The sequence below is a fragment of the Vigna unguiculata genome, chromosome 7, assembly GCF_004118075.2.
Source record: "Vigna unguiculata cultivar IT97K-499-35 chromosome 7, ASM411807v1, whole genome shotgun sequence".
NCBI classification, from domain to species: domain Eukaryota; kingdom Viridiplantae; phylum Streptophyta; class Magnoliopsida; order Fabales; family Fabaceae; genus Vigna; species Vigna unguiculata.
Genome location: NC_040285.1, coordinates 33,713,494 through 33,731,138, shown reverse-complemented (window position 1 = coordinate 33,731,138; position 17,645 = coordinate 33,713,494). Strand labels below are relative to the sequence as shown.

Below are 17,645 nucleotides of genomic sequence, written 5' to 3'. Positions count from 1 at the left end.
TGTTAAAACAAACCAATCTCTTCAACTTTATTGATTCCAAGTAAGTTAATTGAAATATGAGTTTGGATTTAGATAACTGAAAGACGAAATGCACAATCGGAACTGCTGTTAATTATAACTTTATCGATTCAAGTAAGTTAATCATAATATTTACCAATACATACATGGTTTCTCTCTCCACCAAGACTCATGCACAAGGGCATGTGTGATAATAAAGGTTCTAGTTGAAGAGGTAGATGCAGAGTTAAATTTTGTTTGAAAAAAAACAAGTTTTTGTAGAACAACTTTAGACGATAAAATAAAGTAGATGTTTAAAATTAATTTATGTTTTATTAGATTTTATTGAAGCTCTCTTGATTTAATATTTAAATTTAAAGAAAAAAAGAAGAAGAATGCTAAATGACATGTTCAACATACAGTATCTATGGAAGTTGATTTGTTGATCTTCATCGTATCTAGGATGTGGTCAACATCTAATGCTTTTTTTACTTACTTAGATGTTTTTATTTCTTAAAATTTGACGGAAATTAACATTTGTTTATTTAAAACTTTAATACAATTTGATTTTCAAATTTTAAAAATCAATTAATATAGTTTTTTTATTCTAGTTATGTTAATTTTTTTATTTCTTTTATTGTATCAAATGCTCTCATGCTATCATTTAAGTTATTTATATTGTTTGATAAGTTTTTACTTTAATATTAGGAGGAAAATATACTCTCTCATTAACATAATTTAATTGTAAATAAATTAAAAGAACTATATTAATTCATTTTTAAAATATAGGGGATCAAATATATCAAAATTTCATAGAGGGACGAATCTCAATTTTGCGTTAAAGTTGAGAGACAAAAAACATATTTTTGACCATTTACTTAATTAATAAATCTAATTATGTTGACAGAACACAAAAACATTGGATCTATATTGGTGCTCAAATGAATGATAAAAATACCTGAGCCCATGCATATATTCAGATAAAATCCGTGACGAATAGTTAGTACCAGTGGGTAGCGGATATTTTAATACCCATTTATAAACGGGTTAGAATATCATACTATTTGTGCCTATGGATATCCGTTACTCGTAAAAGATTAAAACTAAAATTTAACTTATATTTTATTAAGTTAAATTTAATTAAAATTAAAATTTATATTATATTATATTATGTTAAATTTAATTAAAATTAAAATTTATTTTAATTTATATTGTATTCATATTTTTATAATTTTATAATTTTATTTAAAAAAATTATAAAATATACATATTTCTTAAATATTAATATGGAAACGAATATCTACGTATACTTATAAGTTTTACAAAAAAATTTAAAGATATTTTTTAAAAAAATATCAAATGAGTAGACAAATAAGTCATAAATGGATTTTTTTTACAAATCAAATAAAAGATAAATATTATTAGTATTTGATCCGATCCTCTGGCATCCCTAAGATTGTGTTCTCTTGAGAGGAAAGATTAGATGGAGAGGGAGAAGAAGAGATTGAAAGGATTAGAGCGTGAAGTTGATGTTATTTCTTTTAAGTAATTCAGAGGTGATTCTACAGTGGATTAGAGAGTGAAATTTGTAGAAGTTTGTGAAAGTTTGTAACTGAATTGACTGATGTGATATATTAAAAAAACTTTAATAAAAAAGGTTAGATTACCAAAATGTCTCTATTATTATAGGTAATATAAAATTATATAAAGATAATTTAAAATTATTTATAAATTTTATTGAATGATTGAAAATATAAAAAAATATTTATAAAAAATGAATGATACAATATATTTTGTATAAAAATAAATTTAATATATAAGGTAGAATCTAATTTACATGGAAACTTTTTTTTTTCTTTTTAATAGTAATTTTAGAAGTAATAATTTTTTATTATAATCATAATAAATTGTTATTATAGTTAACATAGAATCAAGAAAGCAAACTAAAACTATGTGTATTGATTTTAATCGCAAAATCATATGTAACATAAATTAAATAATGAAGGATAATTTAGTAAATTCAGTTGTGTCATTCTCTAATCTCATTATAGATTATAAGATTGAATTTTCAGTCGATCCTTCCTGTCATTTTCTTTTATCATTGTGTATCACCTTCAAAAGAATATATTCTAAATACCGATTATGGGGTGAAGCTCTCGTATGCTTTATTGTCGCAAAATGCTTTACTCCACGCCCATTAAGTTCAAAAGAGATCAAATTCTGACCCGTTCAAATTTCTGAAACTCACTTTGGATACAAATTTGGTGTAGGAGTCCATTACATTTATGATATGATAACATGATCCAATTTTTCATCACACGTAGTCATTTTGTAACGTTGTTAACGCTGATTTAACAAATAAAACCACATTAACAATATTCAGAATACAGAGAAATAAATAAAATAAATATGAAACTAAAAATAAAGTACAAATTTAAATATATTAACCAAATTCCTAATTAAATATAGGGTTAAATATGTATTGATTCCTTAACTTTCAGTGAAAATTGAAATTAGTTCATCTCCATAACCTTGACCCAATTTAGTCTCAAACTTTACAAATGTTTGGATTTAGTTCTTTTGACAAAATTTTATTAAATTTATTTGACGTTTCAAACGTATTTCAAAATAATTTCTTAGTTAACATTAAAACGGAAATGTATTAAACGATGCAAACAACTCAAATATTCTTGTGAAAAATGTTTAAAATGTTAACTAAATTTTAAAAAATTGGTTAAAAAGACTGAATCTAAACATTTTTAAAGTTAGAAAACCAAATTAAATCAAAATTTTAAAAAAAAAGTTATATTTTTACTTAAAATTAAAAAATTAAAAATATATTTAACCCTTCGTTATAATTCGACAGGTTCCAAGGTGGGTCCTTAGGTATATTTAATTCATTCCTTAACGATCATGGAACACAACAACTCGTTCCAAATATCGAGGTTTCAGATGTCAAAAGGGGCAATCAAATACGTGAAGATGCTACAACAGCTGTTTCAGACAGGTTTTCTTATAAATGCTTCTCTACACTTAGAAATGTTTTTTATTTGGTTTTGTGCACTTCAACTTTGTAGTCATAAAGTTCTTTTGGATGAGTTTGGGCAGACTTTTACATACAGTGTGCATTTCATAGTTTTAAAGGAGAATTACTAAAGTAATTTGTGCATTTCATTTGGATCATTTTTTATTCTGCGTCTATAAATACGTTGTCTCTTATGGTGTACGTATACACAGTGTGCATATAAAATTATAAAATATTACTACAAATTAAATATGTTAATAAGAATTATTTGGCAATGAACTTTTAATATTTAGTCTCTCACTTCAAGAGTTGGTAGAGATTTGTGTGAAAACATATTTCATTTATGATGTGTTCATTTGAGAGAAATAAAATGAATGAGTTTGAATGAATTTGAGAGTGAATTATGTGTTATTTTTTTTAAGGGATTTACATAGTGTTCATATGAGGGTTTCGCACTGTTGAAGTAAATTTAAGAGAGCGGATTATGGTATTCGAGCACGTTCGTTTTAGATTATTTGAAGGGATATGCGAGAGCAGATTTGGAGGATAGATGTATTAATCCATCCTCTTAAAAGTGCAAAGATATTGCCTTTTGTATACATTACGAAAGTACCCTTGTTCTCGTTTTCCGTTTTCAAAAGCATGTGGCGAGATTCCTTCCTCTACCTCTACCTATGGTGTGTGCGTGTGTGTGATTGTTGAGTGCATGGAGGGAAGAAAATGAGGTGGTCGACGAAGAGGATGAAGGGGTGGTGTGGTTGGCTGCGGTGGTGGCTAGGTGGTGGCTGTGGTTGGACGATGGACGTGGTGTGGTGGTGATATGCACCGGTGCAGCACCGGTGTTGTAGTGTGCTTTGAGAAGTGGATGGCACCGGTTACATAATCAGTGTCCTGGTTTATAAAGGGATGACACCGGTTACGACATCGGTGTCGTAGTTTTTTTTTTGTTTCTTTTTACTTTTTTAAATTTTTTTAAACTTTTTTCTTTACTTTTTTTATTAACTTTTTTTTAACTTTTTTTAAATTTTTTTAAAGTTTATATAACTTTTGTTTAAAGTTTAATTGTTTAACTTTCTTTGAAAATTTAATTGTATAATTTTTTTTTTACATTCATGAAAATTTAATTTTTCTTATTTTAAAATTTAATATAATTTTAATATTTTTTTAATTCATATTAATTAATTATAATTATTTTTATAACATTAAATTACAAAATCATTTTCTTCCATCAAGGGTATTTTGGTAACTTTCTAATTATATCTATTTTTATAATTTATTTTATCTATCACATCAATCAAATCTTTCACTAACTTTCATAAAATTTATTTCCAAATTCACACACTTTACTCTCTAAATCCACTCAAAAAAACACAAAAGTTCATCCATCCAAATCTACACAAATTCATCTTCACGCTCTACCTCATATCCATCTCCCCAGAAGAACACATCCTTAGATATTTTTGTAAATAGATTTGGAAGTAATTTTATGAAAATTTGTTATAAATTAAAAAATATGTTTTAATAGAAATATTGTTGAGATTACTATTTTACCCTTTATGTAATAAATAATATAAATTGATATTTGTAGGAATAAATTTATTTTGATAATTTTCTTTTTTTAAAACAACCTGCAACACCACACACACCACAAACATCTTTGCTTTCATATTCTTCATTATCATCATACAGACACACCGAATAGTAGAGTTAGATTGATATGAGTTCTGAATTTAGCAATTCCAATATATGCACATTTATAGACACACCAACTCCTAAATTACATATTTTTCTCACTCTCCTGCACTGCTTTCCCTTACTTTATTCTCAAGCGTAGGTCTTGCTATTTTATTAATCACAATATTTTATTCAATTTACATACACAAATATAACTTAATTTATCTTGGTACAAATTTCATATTATTTTCTCTATTACATCATCGATGTCTCGATGTCCACCTATACATCAAAATATTTTGCAGAAGATGAAAAGAACGTCCAAGCTCTCTGATCATAACATTGGCAGCTAAGGTTATTTTTTACTGCAACATCAATAATTCAATTGTGATTTGTAGATGGAATATCTATAACTTTGGAGCGTTGACAAATCCGTTCCATGTTATGGGAGATTGGATCTCTCACTTTCATGCCCACACAGATCCGTTTTACTTGAGCTGAGATCGATCTCTCACTTTCACACACATATCCGTTCCATGTGAGGTGTGATTAATCTCGCATGTTCACTTTTATCAGAAATCTAATGTGTTTTCTTCATGAATTTTAAATAGTATCGTTGTTCAAAGCTGGAATGATAAAGGGATAAAGTTGTATTTAACCAATGAATCAGCTCAAATAATTGCGTATCACGCGAGATTAAAAAACTGATAAATCCTGCTAATTGTTACATTCCCTTGTTGTTAATTCTCTTCAAAAAAAACGTCAAGATTACTATGTAATGTGTCTTCACATCCGTTCAACATCAAATCAACACAACACTAGTAAATTTAATGGTCTCACTAAAAATTCGATCTCAATTCAACATTTATTAATAATTTTGCAGACCCCAAGGTGTCATTGGTTCATACCATAATAAAGAGGGCACACAACAAGTCTTCGGGAAACGTGTTGATGCTCCAGATCTCAGTGGAAATTCCTTCCATGTCATGGGCAACCAAATGATTGAAGTTCATCATGTTAAAAGGTTTTCTCATAAATTATCCTCAATCTTGCATTTCATTAATTTAATATGGTTATTCTTGTTTTCTCCGGCACATTACTCATAAAAATAAATATTCTAACTTTCTTTTTTATTTTGATTATATAAAGCGTATTTTATGTTTTTTATTTTAAAAGACATATATTTACCGTATTTAAGTTTAGTATCTTTCACGGAGAAATTAATTTGAGAACTTACAAATTTGAAAAGAGAATAACACAAAATGAAAAAACGAAAGAGATTAAAATTGAATATATATATATATATATATATATATATATATATAGATAGATAGATAGATTCAAGAATCAAATTATAGCGTTATCTAAATATTAGATACTGAATAATTAATCAACAAAACTAGTTATATGAATTAATCAAAGTATTATTTAATCAAATCTGTAATATTTAATAATCAAATCAAGATTCAATGGATTTGTAATTTACTTTCTAAAGTTAGAAACACAATGTAACGGTGAGGGTATTAAATTTCGTTTAACAAAACAGAGGCAATGCAATTGTAATAAAGACTTTGAATGTATAACAATTTTAACAAGCACTATCGTAACAAGATTCAAAACAGAAAGGAATTCCAGAACATCACTCATCCACTAACTCCCTTCCCATGACCTAAAATCCACTAAATACCCTTTTTCCTTTCTCTCACTATTATTTTTCCATAATTCCACTTTATTGAGAGATGCTATCACGTGTCCTTCTCTTGTAACTAATTCTGATACCTCATTTTCTTTTTTCGCACTTTCTTCGCACGTTACACACAATTAACAATGCAAAATCAAAGTTGGAGAAGAAAAAAATAAACTTTCAACGATGAACTATCAACACAAAACTCAATTTAACTTGTTTGATTAGTTTTTCTTTTTTTTTTTTACGAAAAACATAAAACATATAAAATAGAAGAAAAGGAAAAATCCAGAACAAAATAGAAATAAAAGAAGGTAAAAAGGTCATTTTTAAAACTCTGAAATTTAGTTAATGATTTATGTGTTTGAGTTTAAAACACATCTAAACTACTTAAATGGTGTAAAATCTGAAGCAAACATGAGCGTGAATTTGGGATATAATGAGGTTATAAATCAGTTTACAAAAGTTTAAGCTCAAACCAACAACATATAGTAGATATGTGTTCTCTTACAAAGTTTTAGCAAATCATCCTCAATTTCAAAAAATAAAAATCAGAGAAAATAACAAAGAACCTCTAAATCCAGTAAACTACATGTCTATTTTGAAGTCATAGAAATGTAGAATCCAATACAATTATATTAAGCCAAAAATATTTTTTTTTTAAAAGAAAAAGTTATGACTAAAATAATAAGCAAATGTCACATGATAAAAAATTAAAACAAATAGGTATAATAAACCAAATTTATTACTATTGAGGGGAAATGTGCTAAAAACAATAAATAAAGCATATGAGAATTGCATTAGGTGTACTATGGGTTTATAAACATAAGTACAAAATATGTCTCATCATCCATCTTATGGTTGGATTATGGTTGTTGTCCTTTTTTCATGTGTTTAACCATCATAAGGTGGTGTGTGTTTGCAAATTGAAAATAATAATAAAGTACTTGTTTTTTGTTTACCGTCTTCTACCTTTGTTGTATGTTGAGTTTCTAGTTTTTTTCTTTCTCTATATCATGGCTTCACAATATGGTATAAAAAAGCAGGTTGATCTCTCTTTGCTTCCTTGTGCTATTTTGTCTTCTTGTTTTCTTTTTCTATCATATTTTTTCATTAATTTCTTTTTTATGAACAGGAATGATGATAAAGATCCTTCAGAAAATCTTTCAAGTCCATACTATCTCCACCCGGATGAAAATCCAGGGTTGGTTCTGTTTACTCCTCCTCTAAATGGCACCAACTATCACTTGTGGAGTAGAGGTATGCAGCGTGCTCTTTTGCTCAAGAACAAGGTGAAGTTCATCAATGGTGATATCACCAAACCAACAAAGAATGAACCCATCTTTGATGCTTGGGAACGTTGCAACATGATGGTAATATCATGGATAACAAACACTCTGACTCCACAAATAGGACCAAGTATCGATTATATTGATAATGCACAAGAATTGTGGGAAGATTTAAGGCAAAGATTTTCAAAAGGGGAAAATTTTCGTATTTTTGATCTTCTCCAAGAAGTAAACTCTATCAAACAGGGAGAACGTAGTATTACAGATTATTACACAGATTTGAAAGTCCTTTGGGAAGAACTTGAGTTTCTAAGGCCGGTTCCCAGTTGCACATGTAACATCAAATGTAGTTGTCATGTCAATAAGATTGACACTGATTACAGAGAATTAGAGTATGTTATGTGCTTTCTGAAGGGGTTAGGAGAATTATATACAAATGTTAGGACTCAAATTCTTCTCATGGAACCTTTGCCTAACATCAACAAAGTTTTTTCGATAATTCTTCATCACGAAAGACAACTAAGTGGAAGCAGATGTTCTATTGTAAAAATCCGTAATAACAACACTGACCAACAACAATGGAATTCGCATCATGCTATACAAGAAAATGATCTAAATCATCATCAAATTGTGGCCAATCGAAATAATGACTCTCTCACTGATGGACAAATTCAACAACTTCTAAAATTTCTTCAAACATCTGGAATGAAAATCAACCAAACCAATGATGGTGAGCCATGTACACGACAAAGCAAGAAAGGTAAGATCACTACGATTTCTTTGATGATTGATATTAGACCTATTGATCACGTTATGAATATAAAAAATATTTACATTAGATGTCATGAAATCATACATATTCATGTTAAACTACTAAATAATACATATGTGATTGTCAATTATGCATAAATCATAAAATTTTTCAAATCAAATTATCTTATGTAATAATGTCTTGCTTATACCATAATTTATTGCCAATGTTATATTTGTACCAAAACTCATGAAATATTTATATTGTGGATTTCTTTTTTACATGAAATATGCCACATTCATAATCTGGATACATTGAAGATAATTCATCAAACTAGTCTCCAAGGAGGGTTATACCACATTACAGAAGACATGAATCTTGATTCATATGATGACAAAAGAATTAGTAGCTTTCCATGTTAAAAGAATAGAAATATTGACACTAAAGACTTCGACATTCATCAAATAATGTTCTTGAAAATACTTGTAAAAGTACTCTTGACATACATTATAATGATTGTGGCTCTTGTCATTATGTCAAACAACATAAATTTCCTTTTTCCTATAAGAGTGATAACCTATTTACTTGGTGTTTGATTTTATTTATATTCATATATGAACACTTTTAGGTGTTCTTTCTTTACATGATCATTGTTATCATAAAGATGGTGGAGATATATACACTAAAGAGAGATGAAGTCTAAGAAAGAGATGAAAAAGTTTAAAGAAGAGTAAAATGTTTTTATTTATAGGATTTTTTTAATATTACAATTTATTTATGACACTTCTATCATTTTCTTAAAGAACATAATAAAATGTTTTTTTTAGTTTTATTTAGTAAGGGCTCTGTTTTTATTTTTTTCTAATTTATACATTTTCTAATGTTCAGACTTTATTTAATAAAACAAAAAATATTAATTATTGAATAGGTATTGAGAACTCAAAGCTTCATCTTTTTATTAGTCTCGATTAGAAATTGTAGGAGTCATGTTTGTTTTAAAAAGGTTTGGACTGAATTTATTAAAGGGTTTAGGGTCAGTCCACTCGTTACTCCTATAATTCCTCTCCCAGTTACTCATTCTCATTATATCTCCTTTCCAGAAATAGTTTCCTTTCTCCTTCACAGTTTTGAAGCAGAAAATTCTGTTAGGGCATAAGCTTTTTTCTCTTCCGAGCTTATTGAACGTTCTTCCTCCATGTAAGTCAATTCCTAACCTTTGTTCCACTTTTGTTTTGTTTCTTTTTGTTCCAAAGCTTTGGTCCCATGTTGTCTTTTGTCTTGATCTTATTTTCGTCTCCCTTAGTTTTGTTTTCCAGCTCCATTAGTTGTAGTCGTGTCGTGGTGCTCTTTTTTTGGGGCCTATTGTTGAGTTAACATCTTTTAAGGTAAGGGAAGCTAGAACTCCTTCTTTTTTTTTGAAATAAAGTTTTCTTATTTTCGTTCTAGAATGAACCGAGTATGTTTGATTGATGATTGCATTGAATGGGGATGAATTTCATGTTTGGGCATCTATGAGTTAGAGAATTTTAGGTAGTTTAAAATGCAATTGGAATGAGAGATATTGATTGTTGCAATTGTTCAGTTTGGTATCATCTATAAATCACTTTGAAATGAGTTTGAGAAGATAAAAGTGCAAGATACCAAATTGTGTAGTGAAACAAGTCAAAATCTCACAACAAAGAAGCATATGGTGTGGCGCTACCCATTTTCCTACACTGTACACTTTTCGTAAAATGAAGGTTCCTACTTCGTTAACTGTTGGATCAAACTGAAATTTTAATAGCTGATCCATAACACATAGTTCTTGACTTTGATCGGTCGGATCTTGAATCAGAGCTCTGTAGTGAGAGCAGTTTTTATCGCAAGGTCCCTGTAGTTTGGTTGTTGACAGCATTGACATTTGTTGCTTGTTTGGTGCATAACTTTCTCTATAGTTATTCAATTAAGTTTGTTCTTGTTGCATTTGGTTCTTGATTCAATCATCTTTAATTTAAATATAAATACAAAATTTTTGGAGCTTTACACAAGCTGCAGTTTTATTTCTAAAATTCCAAATCGTTTGCATAATGTGTTGCTAAGTTGGATTGGAAAAAAATTATAAGAATTAGTTATTTTCCAAGAGAGACATATGTTGTATGGTTTTTAATATGTGTTTTCAAATGCTTGTGTGGGAATATAGGAGATTCCATGGGGAAAATCCTTTTTGATTTAATTAGTAATATGATCATTGATGTAAGGAGTCAGTACTAGAGATTTATCCTGATACTCTAATGTTCATTCAAGACTCGTGTAGAGTGGAATGAGTCATGTGGTGAGAAGGGCAATAGGTCCTATCTTTAAGAACAACCCCAGGGTTCTTATAAAGGGACTAACCTTGTGTGGTGGGGTAAAACTCATTGACGATGACTCTGCAGGTAATAGAGGCCACCACAAGTGCAAAAACCACAAAAAATCATACATCAATGTCTAGATCCGGATAATTGAGTCTAGAGTGTCATCATGTGTGATGGGTTAGTTGATATTGCTTAGCTTGGTGTAATTGGTGTATTATTCTGATATTCTTTTGAGGAGTGTTATATATATATATATATATATATATATATATATATATATATATATATATATGTGTGTGTGTGTGTGTGTGTGTGTGTGTGTGTGTGTGTGTGTGTGTGTGTGTGTGTGTATGTGTGTGCGCGCGCGTGTGTGTGTGTTTCTTTTTTCTTTTTGCAACTAGCTTACTCTTTCTCTATGGCGTGAGTGGTTGTGGAAACTTCTGGTGATCGTGCGGATGGCAGAGACGGTGGTGTTTAGTGTAGGCATGTTTGTTAACACTCTTTTGAGTCCCTATTGGAACTGTTTATTTTGCAATTCCTTGCTCTGTGAGCAATCCTTTTGGACAACTATTTCATGTTTTTATGTTATGCTTATGGCATTGTTTTCTGCCTATGGTACTATTGCTTTGTTATATTTTGGATAATTATAGAAGGTTGATTCTCATATACATCAGTCGCGTGCTCTAATTTATATTATAATATGAAATGTCTTATTTTAATAGTTTTATACTACTAAAATTGATGTTACATAAATGCATTTAAAATTCATATTTTCAAGAGTGCACTAATTTTCATAAAAAATAGAGTAATAAGAAATATATTTTAAACTAATAATACTAATAACGTTTCTATATATATTTCTAAGTTGGTTATTTTAAATTTGTTTTAAATCATTCTGGATGTATTTTTTTAGTATATTTTAATATTAAATCACTTTGCACTTCTAATTTGATTATTCCAAGATTTTAAAATCACTTTAGATGCACTTCAAATTTGGTTATTCAAATATTTTTAGACAACTTTGGATACACTTCTAATTTGGTTGTTCCAATATTTAAAACTATTTTAGATGCACTTCTAATTTGGTTATTTCTATATTTTAAATCACCTTGGATACATTTCTAACCTAGTTGTCTTAAAATCATTCAGAATTCTTTTTCGTATTCATAACTTTGGTGTTACAAAACTTTATATTAAAATAAAAAGCGTTTTCTACCAACAAATGTTCCTTATAAAACTTCTCTACTCATAAATATTTTCTATAAAAGTTTTCTAATGATAAATGTTTTCCAAACAACTATGTGATTCATGATTCTCCATTATTAATAGATATAAGTAGGACCGAGGCTAATCCTTGTCAGGTTCACTTCCAAAAAATCCAACATATTTCAAATCATTTTCTAATAGTTTTCTACCAAAACTACATGATTCCTAATTTTCCATTATGAATGGAAATACGTAGGACTGAGATTGTTTCTTTATGTACTCTTTTATTCTTATTTTTGGGGAAAATAAACATTTATAAAAATCACAACCATTTTGCGTATTTAATTAAAGCTACCGTCTTAGGACGAATATTGTAGGGTGCCAGGGGCGGCTAAACGGTTTGTGAGGCCTAAAACAAATTTAAAATATGATGCCTTTTTTTAAAATTTATTTTTTGAGCTTTTTTTTATGCAAAATTATTTATTAAATTGTCATAATTAATTTTATTTAACATCTCTTTCTCAGTAGATAATATGACTAATTCATTTAATCTTTCTTGAGATATTGTTGTTCTTAAATAAACTTTTATTATCTTTAGCTTTGAGAAACTCATTTTGGCTTAAACAACTGACACTAAAATTGTTAACATTATTCTATAAGTTATATATACATTTGGAAAAGAATTTATTCTTTTTTATAATTAAGAATGTCAATTGGTTTATCATTTTCCACACCTATAATTTTTCTTAAAATATTTAATTATGAAATTAAACCAAATCCATCAATATCCAAGTAATTATCATGTTTTAAAGATTTTTCAAGGTTTAAGCATTTTTCTTTCAAAAATGAAATATCTACACACTGTAATACACAAGAGAACTCTTTTTTGTTTTGCAATTAAAGTCTCAATTCTTTTTTTCTTTTGAATTTTTGAATAGTCTGATTCAAATTTTATAGTTGACATATTTATATATTTTTATATGAAATAAAAAAATGATAATATTTATAAAACACTACTAAAGATAAATATATAAAACGAATAAATTAAAACAATAAAACTTGGTTCTGGTTGTCAAGAAAATAAACTTGATGGTAAACTTACAATCACTTGAAGTCTCAAGTCTCTTTTTCGTTATTAAGTCTCAACTTTTTCACAAACTTGCAAATTATTTATTTTAAGATTAATCATTAATAAAAATAATTAAAAAAATATTGCTCTTCTAAACTCGAAAGTAAATCTTTTTTCTCCTAAACTTGAATTATCTTTCTATCAAAAAATTAATTTTGAATTATGTTCCAATTAATTTATTATTCACCAAAAGATTAAACATAATCTAATTAATAATTTTGTAAAAAAAATCAATTTATCCTCAAGATATATGCAAAAAAAAAAAAAACTCTCGAAACCTGTAAATCTAAAAGTACCGGAAAACAAAACTAAACAAAAGAAACACATTTCTAATTCGAATACAAAACAAAAACAAAATAAAAATAACAACACAAACAGAAATGATGATGAAAAAATTGATACACACGAAAAACATGAGATTCAAGAGATTTAAGGGATGTAATCTGTCAAAATCCTAAAAAAAAAGACTATTAGAAGAAAATAAAATAAGAGGTATGAGAAGTCATTGAGAGACAAACAAAGAAAATAAAATCCAAATTGATTATGAGATAATATAGATAGCTAATCATTCTCTTTCTTGTAAACAAAATTACAATTTATTAAAAAAATGTTTTAACTCATTAATTATCATTTTTACTACCAATAAAAATTAACATACACTAATAATACTTTAATTAAATTTTATTCCCAAACATAAACTCATAATTAATTTAATAGAGCTATATTAGTAATAAAATATTTTTGTGAGCTCTTTTTTATCTTAAACATAATTTTATAATTAGTTTATTAGAGGTATATTAGTTAATAATAATAAAAATTGAGTTTTTTTTTCTTAAATATACTTTTATAATTAATTTAATAGAGAAGTGTTAGTAGTAAAAAAAATAATTGAGGCCTTCTTAGCCTTGAGGCCTAAAGCGGATGCTTTACTCGTTTTACCCTTAAGCCAATCATGTAGGTGTTAATACATTTTTTACACATAATCGATTTCCGAACTCAAAATCTTGTTTCTGCAAACCAACTCTTATTTTATTATTTTTTTATTCTTTTTCAGAATAAATTATGGTGACGATTATAAACTCTGATTTTCGACTATTTATTTTTTGTCATGGTCACGATTTATGTTGCGAGAATATATATTTATTGATGAACAATAATAGAAAGCGAAAGCATCTGACATACAAAATTCTCATATAGCATTAAGGATACACCATGCAATAACTTGGCCTAGTTTTCTCGAATGAGGCACACATCGCTTACAAAGAGTCACAAGACTTGATCCATTCATTATTTATCGTCATAGGTTTACACTAATCAATTGAACTCTTTTCCAACGTGGAAGACCGGCCGGGTCTCCACCAGAATACTAAAAACTATGGAAAAGCAAAGGGAATACTAAGAAAAATGGAAAAGCAAAGGAAACGACGCATGCCACTCATGATTACCTTTGTCTTAATTTTTATATGTTCACTATTTTTAAAAACAGCTAATACAATATTTAACACCACTTATTAACAACCTATAGCTGGAAGTATTCCATTAATGGTCCATTGGTCAACACTTTATTATATTTTAATTGAGTTGTTTATATTGTTTTTACATATTTTAGTATAAATGTCAACCTAAAATATTATTTAATAAATTTAAAAATTAATTTCGTTAAATGAAAAAATTATAATCATTTAGTTTTAAAAATTGAAAACTAAAGTATCAAAAGAGGTAAATTTTAATTTCATGTTAAAGTGTAGGGATAAAATATATTCTATGTGTCATGTTTAAAATTTTTGTAATTTGTCGGTCCATTCACTTCTTTATTTTTTTCAATAAGAAAGTGAAAATTGTTTTTAATATATTTTTTTAAAATACTTTGTTTTTGTTGAAACATCAAATTCCATTTGTGCACCTTTCTCGATCTTATAAATATGCATAGCTTAGATGATTCTTCTTACCTATCTACTACTAAACTAACTCTCCTTTAGTTATTTTAAGATGCAAACTCTTGAGCTCGATCTCCATCTCCTATTCTATCTTCTGTTTGCTGTCTTGTGCTTTGGTGCTTTGATATGCTTATATAACATAACAAGGTATGGATAATCCCCTTTCATACTTTGGTTCTATATCGAAAAGTTAAAATAAGAACCAAATCTTTTCTTGATTTCAACTCTTGTAAGTTACTTGAAACATGGCAGATAAGTTAGAATTTAGATAATTTTGGAGAGGAAATGGTATTTATGTCTATAGTCATTATTATATCAAATCATGTGTATTCAAAATTGTTTATTCATGGAATAACAAGTTGTCTCAAGCTACCTAATAAATGGTTTTAGTCTCAAAGCATAATCCCACCAAGCCTTGTGCAAAACAGGTTTAAGTTGGAGTTCAGTCTCAAAGCAAGCAAATATAAATCCTATGCTTTTAATAAAGTAAAACCATATTAATGATTATTGAGGTCATAATTAATTTAACGTCAGCTAAAAACTTTTGTAAAATTAGAGATCATTAATTATATCTTAAACCGTTAATATTCTCCTAATTATAATCACTTATTTGATAAACAGTCTTAATTTTATATTAATTAATTTTGTTTGCAGACCCAGAACCAGAGGTATATATGGCGCATTCATTAATGATGATGAAGGGGAACAAATGGCTGTTGAGGCAGAAATTCATGCTGAAGAGATCTCCAACGCGTTCAATAATAAAAGAAAGGGAAAACAAAACTTTACAAAGGCTAGAATTAACAGGTATTGCATTAAAAAAAAAAAAAAACCTTGTAATCTAGATCGGTACTGTTACATTGTTATCTTTACATGAGTTTGATAGGTATTACCTTTTTTGTTTTACATTCCAAAAATGTCAGATACATAATATTTATATATTTTTAAAATTTTGAAAGTAACAACAATATCATACTCATTGTATTGACTTTTAGGGTTCATATGTATACTTGTTAGGAATACAAGTGTGAGTCTAAGTCTCACATTGACCAGAAATGAGAAAGTCTGAGTCTAAGTCTCACATTGACCAGAAATGAGAAAGTAGAGCACTATATAAGAATCAAGACCCATAAACCTAACGCCTTAAGGTTTTGGGTTGAGAGTGGTGTCAGTGTCTTATGTGGTTAGGCTCAGATCTCATTGGTGTTGTTCTCCCCAGTGAAACCCCCTCTGTAAAACCTGACAAGTGGTATCAGAGCCGATGGTTAATACCGGCTCAGACGAGTGCAGTACCAGTATGGTCCTAGTATCGAAAAGGGTTCCAGGTAAGCGAGTCCCGTTAAGAATAACGGCGGTACAGAAAAGGGCAGAAAATGAGTACTCGTGGTTGGGAATGCTTCCGCTGAAGGGGGAGTGTACCAATGTGGTTGAAGGGACTCACCCTTGAGGGGGAGATTGTTAGGAATACAAGTGTGAGTCTAAGTCCCACATTGACCAGAAATGAGAAAGTAGAACACTATATAAGAATCAAGACATAAACCTAACGCCTTAAGGTTTTGGGTTGAGAGTGGTGTCAGTGTCTTATGTGGTTAGGTTCAGATCTCATTGGTGTTGTTCTCCCCAGTGAAACCCCCTCTGTAAAACCTGACAATACTATGATGTTTACAAAATCTCTGAATTAAAAAATTGTAAGTCTATCATATTTCTACAATAATTTGGTTTCATTTGAAATAATATTTGAATTCCATTATACTCTCATCGTTACATTTATCACTCACTGCACTAACTTATGTTACAATGTTGAAATTGTGACAATGTAGTGATGACTTAAGCGGAGCAGCGAATTCAGAAGTACAGCATATTAAAAATGTTTTACTATGGCTGATTGCATACTTGTTTGGAGGAGGGAAGAATGGAAAGTTCGCAAACTATGGAGATAAAAGGAATTGAGAACAATTTGATATGTTTATAAGCTCAAGAAAGTTCAAGTAATTTACTATAACATAAATATGAGACAATTTAGTATGTAACGTTTATTTTTTACTTTTTTATTATTTTGTTTCCATGTTGGTAGACATGTCAGCCGGGTTGAAAATGTGTGAACCCAACCCGGCTCATTTTATGGTGAATCATATATTTTGTAATCTGGCTCAATTCATGACGGGTTGGTTGGTTAAATGGATTGGTTTACCAATCCATACAAAAAAATATTTATTTATTTATTTATTTGTATTTAAATATTTAAATAAATTTTTAAGCAACCCATGAGTTGACAATCACAAAATCAAGAATCAATGTCTTGATCATACTCACCACCAATATATGATGAATTGTTTCCAAAAAAGTATCAAATAGTCTAAGAAAACATAATATTACACATTTTCTGTCATGCTATTCAATAAAATATAAATAAAAAAACTACATATTTTTGTCATGCTAATTTAGAAAAAAAAAATGTTTATAAGACGGTTGCTTGAATAATTTACTATAAAGATTATAGTTAAAGATTAAAGTATATATATATATATATATATATATATATATATATAAAACTTGACGATCAAATTAATCAAACATTCAAACTATTTAAATATTATTAAGCAACAATCTAGCTTTTAAA

General features: G+C 28.4%; 1 protein-coding gene across 1 annotated transcript; it reads left to right on the top strand.

The window, feature by feature from the left end:
- The first annotated feature begins 15,049 nt into the window (after positions 1 to 15,049).
- Positions 15,050 to 17,179, top strand: LOC114189693. The gene is made up of 3 exons (XM_028078338.1): positions 15,050 to 15,172; positions 15,680 to 15,832; positions 16,846 to 17,179. Exons 1-3 carry the CDS (start codon positions 15,078 to 15,080, stop codon positions 16,973 to 16,975), a joined length of 378 nt encoding a protein of 125 aa, XP_027934139.1. The 5' UTR covers positions 15,050 to 15,077; the 3' UTR covers positions 16,976 to 17,179.
- Positions 17,180 to 17,645: the final 466 nt, after the last annotated feature.